The 12,399-nt window shown below is 42.5% G+C and overlaps 2 protein-coding genes across 5 annotated transcripts in view; both read left to right on the top strand.

The window, feature by feature from the left end:
* The first annotated feature begins 416 nt into the window (after positions 1-416).
* Positions 417-5,815, top strand: srsf5a (serine and arginine rich splicing factor 5a). The gene is made up of 8 exons (XM_088312301.1): positions 417-578; positions 1,690-1,818; positions 1,938-2,008; positions 2,097-2,216; positions 2,651-2,720; positions 4,330-4,403; positions 4,490-4,594; positions 5,001-5,815. The coding sequence occupies exons 2-8, from the start codon at positions 1,693-1,695 to the stop codon at positions 5,335-5,337; spliced, it is 903 nt and encodes a 300-aa protein (XP_088168427.1). The 5' UTR covers positions 417-578; positions 1,690-1,692; the 3' UTR covers positions 5,338-5,815.
* A 1,426-nt stretch (positions 5,816-7,241) lies between these two features.
* Positions 7,242-12,399, top strand: part of pacs2 (phosphofurin acidic cluster sorting protein 2) — a 30,976-nt gene continuing 25,818 nt past the window's right edge. The window contains exon 1 of one of the 4 annotated variants that reach the window (XM_088312330.1): positions 7,242-7,566. In XM_088312330.1, coding sequence (XP_088168456.1) covers positions 7,448-7,566 — 119 coding nt within the window. In that variant the 5' untranslated portion in view covers positions 7,242-7,447. The remainder of the gene's footprint in view (positions 7,567-12,399) is intronic. The other 3 variants (XM_088312324.1, XM_088312343.1, XM_088312338.1) reach the window with 3 other exon arrangements.

Raw genomic sequence — 12,399 nt, forward strand, 5'->3', positions numbered from 1 at the left:
TATAGTGGGAAACTCGAACTGCTTCCATCAGACCTACCACTTCTCAACTGACGTGTAGCAATAAGTCCCACTACTTGTACGTGATCGCCCTCTAGTGGTAGTGTTATTATTCATCCCACTGAGTTCTGGGCAGGACACATCCTCCTGCAATATAATTGGCTGGTGGATCCAGGAAGGACATAGTCTACTCTGCGCAGATCAAATAAAATGACGATTCCACGTTTGTACAAAATGTAAAAAAAAAAATCAATTTGGTTAGGTTTAAGATTAGTGGTATGTATCTATAAAAATAAAAACTTCGGCATACGAGTCACACAAATAGGAACTGGTCTTTCCACTTTGATTAAAGTAGAGCGTGTCCAGGAAAGGGAAGCCAATCATTTTCCATTTGATCGGCGTAACAGCCAATCATGTTTCAGTACAGCGAGTGTGCGGAGAAGTCTAGTGCGATCATAGCAACGCCCAGTTGTCCGTTCGCCATTTTGAGGCAGTCGAGCGCAATCGAGGCAAAAGCGAGAAGTAGTAAAGGCCTTTGAACGACTTCAATTCAACCGCCGACGTCCCCAGGCCAAGCTGAGGTGAGTCCACGACGCAAAACGTGTTTAGCATCCACTTTAACACTTAAATTGTCGAATTGTTGTGTGAAATTGAATTTAAATTGTGTATTTGCCTGAGCTAAACGCTCGTTAGCTCGCTGCAGCTGCCCGACATCGTGGCGAGCTCGAAACGAGCAATATGTGAACTAATCGAACATTTTGTTGCGTTTGCTCCGCTTTTTTTTCAGAAATCGTTCTAAATATTAAACGCGGGATGCTAATTTGCCTCGCTTGCTTTAACTGCAGTTTTAGTCGTCGTCGTTTTTGTTTGGGCTCAATCATCGCGACGTTGTCGTAGTTATGGATTGGTTAGGCCTCCGTTGCTTTCTGTTTTGTTGGACTTTCAGTCTATCATCGAAATGTTCTTTTAGGCGAAATGTTCTTTTAAGACAGACAAAAAAACCGATTGATGCTTCTTTATGATGCTTCTTTATGATGCTATTTATGGGCGTTGCTCAATTTTCGGTTGTGAATCTTATGCAGTTGACTTCAACGTATATGCAAAAATGTCGTATAGTAATTGTTTGCTGTGTGCAATATTCGTAGTTACATTTGTAGTATAAACGCAGATCGGTTTTGATCCTGTTCTGTTTCATTGTGGTAGTGTGTTTGGTCCGGTCCGTCACATTTTTTCGTTATACGATCAAAAATATTTTCATAGTTAGTCTGGTCATGGAACTTAGGCTCACGTGCAACTTTTATATATTAAAGTTAGAGCTCGTTGTTCGCCACAGGTTTGGACTTTGTTTAGGCTGTTTTCTAATACGTTTGGTGCATCACTACCGGTGGCCGTTAGGTGGTGGTAATGCACCAAAAGTATTTGCCAACCACCAATTCAATGACAAGAAAAAATGGAAGCGCCAGCAAAAGAAGTTGTGTTTGTGGCTATCGCTAGTTTAGAATGCAACGTATTTGTGCCTCAACAAAGATTTATGGCATCAAATGGTGCAATAACCGATGAGGATTTTACCTTCGGCCACAGTAATATATGAACATAACATAAAAGTTCGCCTCATTTAACTTTGTGTCACCTATTAACATAGTAATGCTGCGTTTGGTGTTTTTAATTCGTGGCTTATGATCATTTTAACAGATCATGAGTGGCAGTCGAGTCTTCATCGGCCGCCTGAGCCCACACGCCAGGGAGAGAGACGTGGAGAAATTTTTCAAGGGGTTCGGACGGATCCGCGAAATCAACTTGAAGAATGGATTTGGTTTTGTGGTCAGCATGATCAGCACCATTTGTGCCGTTTAACTTTTATAAATTTGAGTTTTGTTTAAAAAAAAAAAAGGTTTTTAAGGACTTCCATTTTGTGTAATGTAATCCGTTGTTTTTTCCAGGAGTTTGATGATCACCGGGATGCGGATGATGCCGTGTACGAATTAAACGGCAAAGAACTTTGTAGTGAAAGGTGAGATCCTTGCTTTCCAAAGTCCAAATAAGGTTCTGGTTTGTTTGCTGCTCACGTGGATTCTCCCCTCCCCCTCTGGTTGTTGCAGGGTCACCATCGAGCACGCTCGCTCCAGGAGAGGAAGGGGGGTCGTCAGCAGTGGTGGAGGCGGCGGTTCCAGAATGGGAGGCTTTAGTGGTTATCGGCAATCACGCAGTAGTGGCTCCAGGTACGCAAGGCTTCCTGGAATAACGCAATTTCTGGACTACACAGTGCACCTGATTTAAAGCTGTCGCTGCTAAATCTAGCTCTATAAAAATGCCCATGGTTGTTATCTGAGCTCTGAGCAACGGTTGGCATTTTTAGTTGACAGCAACATCGCCACTCCCTGTGATTGATTAAAATGGGAGAATTTTGTTGTATCATTCACGTTAGACCAATACAATATTAATTAGAATGTTGTATTTAAACTTAGCGGGGCTACATCAAGCATATTTCCCCTACTTCGCTTTTAAATGCGAAATGTCTCGAGTTTGGGCCGTTTTTTTTCCCCCCCACACCTAAAACATCTTTTGATGGAATACCACCCAGGCTGACTTGCTAGTCCAGCAAACACACGTAGTTCTTGCTTGGCTCATTTTTGTCACTCTCGTGTCTGTGCAGGTATGGACCGCCGGTGCGCACGGACCACCGGTTGATAGTGGAGAACCTGTCGTCACGGATCAGCTGGCAGGTAAGACCAGTCTTGGCCTTTGTGTCCATTCCAAACACTCCATTGTTAAGTACTCTTAGCTTTTATACAATGAGATTATTTTGTTTCCAAATTGAAGCAGCATTCTAGTAATGGGGCCAAGTCAGTATGCGTCCCCTTAGCGAATTGGCCAACAATGCACTTTTTTTTTTATTTTTTCCAGAGCGAGCGAGAGTAAACAGCAGCTAATTGCTGTTTTTTTTTTTCTTCTTTTTTTTTGGCTAGTGTAATGAACAGCCTTTTATGGTTGCCTTGTGTCAAAAAAAAAACAAAAAAAAGCGGCCAACGCACACCCTCCCTGGAGGGCTCACAAGTGTGTCGCGCCCTCTCTCCTGGTTGTGTTCTGAATGGTGTCCATTTGGTGCCTCTCCTTACACGCAGTTGCCGCCGGTCTAAAGTCTTGGCTGGGCCCCGGTAGCGGGCGAAAGTGGTCTAGCGCAGGATACGGTAGCCTTAGGAGGTCCGTAAGCCGGTCTGGAGGTTCTGTGGGCTGGCATCCCCGACTGCTGTAACGCCCTCTCAAATCTGCGGGAGGGCCACAAGCCGCCCTCTTTGGGGTGTTTTTCTGTTGCTGTGACGGGGGTGTTGAGTGCCCCCCTCCTCCCACTGCTACTACTCGCTCTCTGGTGGTTCCGTACTTGTGGAGGCCTGGAGGTCGAGGTCGTTTCTCGAGGGCTTAACACTGCATTGGTTCCCATTTGCTATTTGGACACGTGGCGCTTTGCTAATGTCTTCCTGGTAATTGACACGGTAAGTAGCATTACAACTCATGTGATTTGTGTTTTTGTAGCGGGGCATTCATGTTACCAGAGACGCAAGTTCGCACAGTCGGCGCCAAGCGTTATCGGGGGTGGGCAAACTTTTTTTTTTTTTTTTTTTTGGTGAAATTGGCAGATGAGCCGGGCCATTTGTAGATGTATTTTTAGTTAGTTCATTCAAATAATTTTTCAATAGTAGGCGCACATCTGTTGCATCCCGATTTCTCGCAATTGTAAAACAATGATTAATAAAATCATATTGGCTTGGAACAAAAGAAAAGTAAGTTTTTAACACTTTCTTAAAAAAAATCTGCAAATATTTCAAATGAACATTTCACATTGGGGGCGTTTTTTATTTATTTTATTTATTTATTTTTAAACATACCCGCGGGGACCATATTAGTGCACACCTGACCAGATGAAAGTACGAGTACTTTGCCCACCCCTGCACTCTAAAAAAAAAAAGCTTTTCCACACTACATGATTGGCCAAAACTGAGAAATGTCTAACCGTGGCGTCACACGTCAGTGGCTAAAGCTAATGGGTAATGAGGCCCTTAAAGCGTTTTTGTTGTCCTTTTATCATATTTTTTTTTTTTTAAACTGCGGAAAGCTTTTATGGTGACTTCTTTATCTCAGAATTGGCTTTAAAACAATTTTTGTTTTACCCCACCACAAAACTAGCGTGACAGTCTGCACACTAGACTAGCAAGTGAGTGTGTGTTGCTTTTGTTGCCGTGTGCTCATGTCTCTCCCCTTTCAGGTGTGAACAAAGCTCAGGTTCCTGAGGGGCCGCCTTGCGCTGCTCTTGTTCTAACTCGTGCTCTCATGCAGGACCTCAAAGACCTGATGAGAAAAGCCGGAGAGGTGACCTTTGTTGACGCACACAGGCCCAACAAAAATGAAGGGTGAGCTGCCGCGCGGCGGCCTCTTTTTTTTTTTTTTTTGGCATCAAATGTCAGCTGACTCATCTCTCTTCGGGGTTCCGCCGCAGGGTTGTTGAGTTTGCATCCCGCAGTGACATGAAGAACGCCATCTCCAAGCTGGACGGCACCGAGCTAAACGGACGCAAGATTAAGATCTTTGAGGACAGTCGCGGGTGAGTCGAAAAGAGCGCGAGTCGAGTTAATGATCACAAAATATTTTCTTTTACATTTCCATCGGACAATTATGTTGTCTGCCTCAGTATAGAGCAGTGCTTCTCAATTATTTTCTGTGACACAAAGCAAGAAGAAAACGAAATTTGCCCCCAGCACCGCCACCCACTCTCCACTGCAACGATAAATAATTGAATTTTTAATGCAAAACAAACCTAATAATAATACTCGCTCCACTCAATGGGCAAGGAGAGTGGATGTGCAATTACACTTAATTGCAGTACTTGGGGGGGGGGGGGGGGGTCATGTTCTCCAGGGTCAGGGGTTCAAATTAGTTTTGAGTACTTTGGCTGGGGTGCGGAAAATGATCCATTTCTGAAGCCTTTGATCTCCTTTTCGCCCCATCAGCCACAGCCGGAGCCGCTCTCGCTCCCGTTCCCGCAGCCGCAGCTACTCCCGCAGTCGCTCCCGCAGCCGCAACCGCTCCAGGAGCCGCAGCCGCTCCCGCACGCCGAGCCGCACCCCGGAAAAGAAGGCGGCGGGCGGCAACAGCAGCGGCGGCCCCAAAGCTGGCGACCGCTCGCCCTCCCGCTCCAAGTCCCGCTCCAAGTCTCGCTCCAAGTCCCGCTCCCGGTCTCCACGTTCTCGCTCCCGCTCGCCGGCCCCGGCACAAAACAACCAGTCGCGCTCCCGCTCCAGGTCCCGCTCGCGATCCCGCTCGGCCTCTGCCGAGAGCAAACACTGAAAGGCGTAAAGTCGTGTACATGTTGAATTCGATGAAGGGTTGCCTTCTTTATTATTTTTGTCATTTTTTTAGTTTTGCCGTGCTTCCACAAGAAAGCCCAGAGTTTCCTATTTTCCTTCTGTATTTTTAATTTTTTTTTTAAATGTCTTTGTACCGCTTAGTGTGGTTTATTGCGTACATTTTGCATCAGAGCCTGAGTGAGCGTTGACGATTCGATGCAGGCGCCATCCTTTGCGATGACATTTGTTGCATTCGCTGCCCTCACTTATGAACAAGATGCATTTCGTTGGACTCTTTGACGTATCGTCACGACGTTATTACATGCAGGGATTCTAATCAGTCATTTTGTTCATTCGAAATATAAAAAAATAATAATAATAATACTCACTTTCCTCTGATGGCAAAACTAGCAACTTTTACTGTTTTGTGAATTGCGTCACTCACATTTGTCTGACTAAATAAACTTTTCACAAACTGAGTTGTGTGAGTAATTTGCCTGTGATTTTTGAATTTCAGATGCATCCTAAGTGGATGTATCATACGCTGTTCCAGTTAAGCTGGTTTGAAAAGCTATATTTGGGGAGGGGGGGGGTGATTCTCAGCTAAGCTGATTCCATGAACTCATATTAATCCTTAAAAAGTCCATGCTGCACTCCGGGATAACCTTGATGCCGAAAGTGACTCATCTCTCCAGAAACCACCAAATGAGTTTTCAGATTCATCAAAATCTTTATTTATTTTTTTTTTTTAGGGTGTTCTGGTACTTGGGGGCGGTCTAACTCGTTTCAATTTCTTTGAGCACTGTCTTCATATAAACTCTTATTTTTTTTTTAGGAGCCGAATATAATCATGAATTTAAATGAGTGCAAGAATGGAAATTGTGGGGGCGGGGCCAAGTGGATATTTTCCCCCCCTTGCCTGCATGGTAACCTGAGCTCATTGATTTAACAACCAGGTAAGTAAACAAGCGAATGTGGGTCAAATGTTACGAAGGTGAGGCCTAACATTGTTGCTAAATTCAAGCAGTCAAGAAAGTTGTGATGTCTAAAATCTCCTCAAATCAATTTGGAGATGAATATTTTTTTCTCTAGCGGACTCACTCTGAATGTCTGTATCTCGTGATTAAAGAACAAAAACTAATCCCTTCAAATTCCTATAACCGGCAATACAGATTTATAAAAACTCAACATTTACGCGAGGAAGCTTACATGTGTGGGCAGAGTGAGGATTAGGAATTAAAACAATTTCAAAATGTCTTAAAAAATAAGTCACACACAAAGATGGAGAGACAAATTTGTGTTCTTGACCAGATTTTAAAGAGGCATGTTATGTTTGTGGTGGTGTTACGAATAATTAAAAATCAATAACCTTAAAAGTTCGAAATAGAAATATACTCTGGCAAAAAAAAACAAAAAACTGCTATTTCAGAAAACTGTAGATTGAGGCCTTGTGTGTGCGTGTATGTGATTTTGAATAAAATCTAATGTAAAAGTCATGGAAAAATGTATCAATGAACATTAGTGAAAAAAATATTGTAATATATAAATGTGTGTGTGTGTTATGTGATTTACAATTAAAATTAATGAGGGGGGGAAACTAAGAGTCCTTAAATCAACAAACAATTGCAAACACTTATAAGATGCCGTGTATATTTGTGTAAGATGAAGTCACAATGTATGTACATTCTAAATACAATAATATTCATAAAAAAAAAATATATATATTTTTTTTATTATTTATTTATTTTATTTATTTATTTTTTATTTTTTTTGGGTTTCCTCAAAAAAAAAAAAAAAAAAGTGTTCCAGCTCCGCCCCTCCCCTCAGTTTGTGCGCCACTAATCGGCCCTCATATACGGGACGAGGAACAGCGTGGTGGGCATAACAAGCCCCGCGGTCACTCGCTCCTCACCGGGCTCGGTAAACCCCCTCCCGCCCTCCAACCCCACCCATACCCGCACCCGCGCCGCCCCCCCCCCCCCCACCAAGCCGAGCACAGCGACGAGGAGCTGGAACGAAGAGACAGCGAGGCTCGTCCTCGACCGTCGCACTTGCGTGACCGAGGGACGTCCAGCACTTACGCCGGCCTGCACGAACGCGACCAGGGCACCATGGCGGAGAGAAGTGGCCGGCTGAGCTTCCCCGGCAGCGGGGCTCTCAACAGACCGGTGCCGATGAATTTGTTTGCAACGTGGGAAATCGACGGCTCGTCCCCGAACTGCATCCCGAGGTAAGCCCGCCGCTGCACCCCCACCCCGCTTGCATGCGGCGTCCTTTTAAAACTTTCACCGATGGAGCACCGCCCCGGACCGCGGACCGCGGGCGGCGGGGGCATCTCGTGCAGCGGGTGCTCGGGCCCAGGAATGGGGGCGCATGGGCCGCCTGCAGTAATGTGTTTTAATGGAGGGTTGCATACGACTGGGAGTGATGCTACACACCCAAATGCAGACCCCCCCACCTCCTTGTTCCTACCCCACCTTAGAGTTAATATCATCCATGACATTTGATTTGGTTGTAATCCATATTTTATGATACGGATCAAACAAACAAATGTGCATTCATACCACAATAATACATTTTTATATGAGAGTAGGACACTTAATTAGGTACACCTGCGCCATCTAACAACCAGGTGTCAAACTCAAGGAATCATTTTATGTGGCCTGCGACTGCTTGTGTGTCAACTTCCATGCTCAAATGTGCACCAACATTTCAAAAGTGCAATGAATAATAACGGTTTTGTTAGATTTTTTTTGTTGTTGTCCTTTTTACGGCATCTTGAAAATTAATTGAGAAAGCTGTCATTCTAAATTTCAGATTTTAGAACAAGTAATCAATTTGTTGTGTATTATGTAATAATACAATGAGCCGATTTTAATTGGTTTGCTGGAAGCTCCAAAGTGGCCCGCATCAAAAATGAGTTTGACACTCTTGCATGTTTAGTCTCCAATACAAATCTTTACAATGTAGGTGGTTATACGCTAAACTAAGTTTAAGTATGAGATCAATAGTTCAAAGAACGATGCCAAACATATTTAAAAGCGATTCAAGAATATTGCTGTATATGCTAAAACAGGGGTGGGCAAACCTTTTGATTGGCGGGCCACAATGGGTTCTAAAATTTGTCAGAGGGGCCGGACCAGGAGCAGATGGATGGAGTGTTTTGGTAACCTCACCACATCGGAGAAAAAAAATACATTTAATTTTAAATGATAATTAACAAAAACATGACAACAAAATATCTTTCTTTGACTGACCACGGTATTTAGAAAATAAAACATTAAAAAGGTTTATTCATTTAATTTTTTTCAAGTTTGGCGGGCCGGATTAAAACGTGTAACGGGCCGCATGCGGCCCCCGGGCCGTAGTTTGCCCATGAGTAAACTAAAGTAAGATTTGAAATAAGTACACTACGCTTGAGGATACGTATGCTAATAGCTTGACTAATTATACCAAGGTAATTCTAGATTATGTTATGCACTGTAAATTCCGAGTTAAAATGTGCACGTTAAAAATGCTAAACTATACTCGAAAATATGTATGATACTCTAATAGTCAAACTAATTATGCTAAGCAAAGTTTGTGTAAAAGTTGTTCAACAACTCTCTCACGTGGAGTAAGCTACAATTTAAAATAGGTACACTAAATATAATTACCTTAGCGCTCGTATGCATATCTTGACTAATTATACTAAGCTAGGTAATAGCATATACAAAAGTGGTTCAACAACTTTCAAACATATGCTCATCTCAAAATTATCATTTCATCCAACCATTATCTGAGCCGCTTACCCTAGCATGCTAAAATTGAATTTAGCATGCTAAGCTAAACTCGAAAGTCTCTTAAATTAAGCTCAACTTTAACTCCATCAATGTAAGATAAGTATGCGAATAAAGATTTAGGACACATATAATATTATTAACTAACTAGAACTATGCTAAACTAATCTGAAGAAGCTAGCGCACGTAACATAACTTAGTATGCTACTCACAGCCAAACTAGCTAAGAGCTGAGATGGGGAACATTAGCCAATTTTCCCAGGCCGTGACCTGGGATGCTTTTCTGTCCTTGTCCTTCCATCCTTAGTCATAAAAATAATCTTCCTCGTCTTTTTAAAGCGCTTCCATCCTACTTACTTACTTTTCACCGGTCATTATCCTAAATTAAACTCAGGATATAAGAACAATTTGTAATTAATGTGCTAATCAAAATGTGAATCCTCTCATTGTTATTTTCAAATTAATGCTAAAATAAGCCTCAATGCTAGCGTGCTAACACAAACTTGTGCTTTAGCCGTGGGAGTCCCTCGTGATTGTCTTTGTTCTTAATTGGAAGCCGTGATTTCTTCTATCCTTATCTAATCCTTGTCCGCCATCATTTCTTGCCGTGCCCGGAGGACTCCAACAGCAGTTTCGGAGGCGCGAGGCTGTTAGATGGCCAACATTCTGCGAGTCACATGCGGTTACGCACCCGCACACTTAATCGGCGTTCTTGACGCTTCATTTCTGCGCTACGCTAATGCTCCATTTTCTTTCCAACCACACAATTGCTCCCATTCTTATTTTCTGCTCACTTGTCACCAGGCACATTTCATCAGGCACTCTCGTAAGGATGATGAGTGAATAAAAAAAAATTAAAAAAAAGAGTGTCGGTTAGCCGCACCCACTACGCTTTTTGTTGAGGCTTTGATGTGGCAATTTTTCAAAATCTTTGCGTGGAAGACGCTAGACATGTAGCAGTAGCGGTCCTAAGCCACTTCGCTGTGTTCTGCGTGAAAGGCCGATAATTGGTGTCCACTGTGTTCTGTTACGACTCTGATGTGACAATTTTGTAAAATCTAAACCGTGAAAGAGGCGAGAGATGCAACGTTCGCATTGACATCCTCGGGATGCCCGGGACACTCGCTCTTTTGTCCACAAGGGATGCTCGCGCTGCGGGAATGCAGAGTAGGACGACGGAGAAGGCGGCCAGAGACTCTCTTTGTCTGGACGCCGCCCACTTTTGTTGTTCTCCTCCTCCTCCTGCATCCAGGGAATCTCGTCCGTGGGAAGCCATGCTGACCATCGCGTCTTGGTTTAGTTTTTGGTAGCGTTAGCATTAGCTACTCAAAGATGGTCTTGGGTGGTACTTTGGAAAATGAATGCGTGAATTGCATTGTTATTATTACATAATAATTATTATTATGATTAATATTATTATTATTATTATTATTAATGGTAAAAACTGTAATATTAATAATAATTTGTTATTATTATTATTATTATTATTATTATTATTATTATTATTATTATTATTATTATTAATAATAATAATGATTTCTGAACTGATACAATTTTTTCTGGGCCGATGCTGATTCCAATATTTGTCAAAATAAAACTCCAGTAACCAATTAATCGGTTACTAAAAAAACTGTGCAATGAATAACATAACTTAATAACTAAAAAAAAAAAAAAAAATTATAAGCAGAATGTTTGTGTGTTTTACAATTCTTTGTCCGATTGTCGTTGTTTAACTTGACAACAGAGAGAAAAATCTGCAAAAATTGTCAAGATTTTTTTTCAGCTAGGATTTTTTTTTTGTTCTTGACGTTACACTTCCTGTCCTCTTTGTGAATTTTAATTATTATGTAAGAGTGACATGCTGACTCAGCAAAATCCTGGAGGACACGCGCGCGGGCGCTCGCACACACACGCACGCCCATTTGGACAGGCTGACTTTGCTCAATTGCAGTTGTTTTAGCTCCAGTGCAATTTAACAGTAAAGTTAGCATATTTTGCTAACTTGGTGTTGTGGGTGGGCCAAAAGTAAATTTACGTTTGATATGAAATCATTTCATTACATTTGTTAGGTGTTTCCTAGGCGTATTTCCCTCCTTTCTTCCTTGGAGTTGCTTTTTGTTGCGCATCCTTTCATCCTTTCTGACCCTTCTGACCTCTTTCCTGCCTTACTGGCTCCCTTCTTGGCATCTTTCCTCCCTGAGCTCCTTCATTTTTCCCATCTTTCTTCCTGCCTTCCTTCCCTCTGAGTTGCTTTTTTCCCCACCATCCTTCCTTCTCTCCTTTCTTCTTCCTCATGCCAACATTTGTTCCTTCTTTCCTTCCTTCCTCGCTCCCTTCCTTCTTCCCAAAGACCTCTACTCTAAACTGTTTTATTCCTTCCTTACCTCCTTCCTTCAACATGAAAACTGCCCTTTGTCTTCTTTCCTTGCTTTCCTCCCACCTTCCTTCTGTCCTTCCTTTCCTCACAACCATTATTTTGAGTTCTTCCTTCCTTTGCTGAAACATGCATTTCTGCCTTCCGCCCTTCCTCACTCCCACCTCAGAGCTGTTTTCCTTCCTTCCTTCTTTCCCTCAGAACTACCTTTGTCTCGCTCAAACATTTTTCCTTCCTTTGTAACTACCTTTCTTCCTTCCTTTCCTCTGACCCATTTTCCTTTACTTTTCTGTGTTCCTTACATAGCTCCTTCCTTCCTCTCACCTTAGATCTGCTTGTTCTTCCTTCCCTCATTCCCCCCTCCTATTTCTATGCCTTCTTTCTGTCCTTCTTTCCTTCCTTCATTTATTCCTTCCTTTAGACCAACATTTACTTTGCTCAAACCTACTTTTTCCTTCATTAACTCCTTCGTTGGTTTACCTGAGAAATGCATTTTTTCTTTCCTTCCTTCTTTTCTCCCTTCCTTCCTTCCTTCCTTGTTTCCCTAACACTTACTTTCTTCTGGCTCTTTCCTTCCTTCCTTCTTTTCTTCCTTCCTTCTTTCCTTCCTTTCTTCTTTTCTTCCTTCCTTCTTTCCTTCCTTCCTTCTTTTCTTCCTTCCTTCTTTCCTTCCTTCCTTCTTTTCTCCCTTCCTTCTGTTCTCCTTCCTTCCTTCCTTGTTTCCCTAACACTTACTTTCTTCTGGCTCTTTCCTTCCTTCCTTCCTTCCTTCCTTCCTTCATTCATTCCTTCCTACCTTCCTTCCTTCTCTCCCTCAGAACTACTTTTGCTTCGCTCAAACATTTTCCTTCCTTTGTACCTACCTTTCTTCCTTCCTTTCCTCTGACCCATTTTCCTTTGCTTTTCTGTG

Source organism: Idiotropiscis lumnitzeri, chromosome 1 (genome assembly GCF_059441095.1).
Source record: "Idiotropiscis lumnitzeri isolate Australia: NSW breed Sydney's pygmy pipehorse chromosome 1, RoL_Ilum_1.0, whole genome shotgun sequence".
Classification (NCBI taxonomy): domain Eukaryota; kingdom Metazoa; phylum Chordata; class Actinopteri; order Syngnathiformes; family Syngnathidae; genus Idiotropiscis; species Idiotropiscis lumnitzeri.

Bases quoted from the DNA above. Each gene is read 5' to 3' on its own strand.
- srsf5a (XM_088312301.1), top strand. From the start codon at position 1,693: ATGAGTGGCAGTCGAGTCTTCATCGGCCGCCTGAGCCCACACGCCAGG. The intron at 2,217-2,650 runs GTACGCAAGGCT...GTGTCTGTGCAG, and splicing joins TCACGCAGTAGTGGCTCCAG to GTATGGACCGCCGGTGCGCA. The intron at 4,595-5,000 runs GTGAGTCGAAAA...TCGCCCCATCAG, and splicing joins ATCTTTGAGGACAGTCGCGG to CCACAGCCGGAGCCGCTCTC.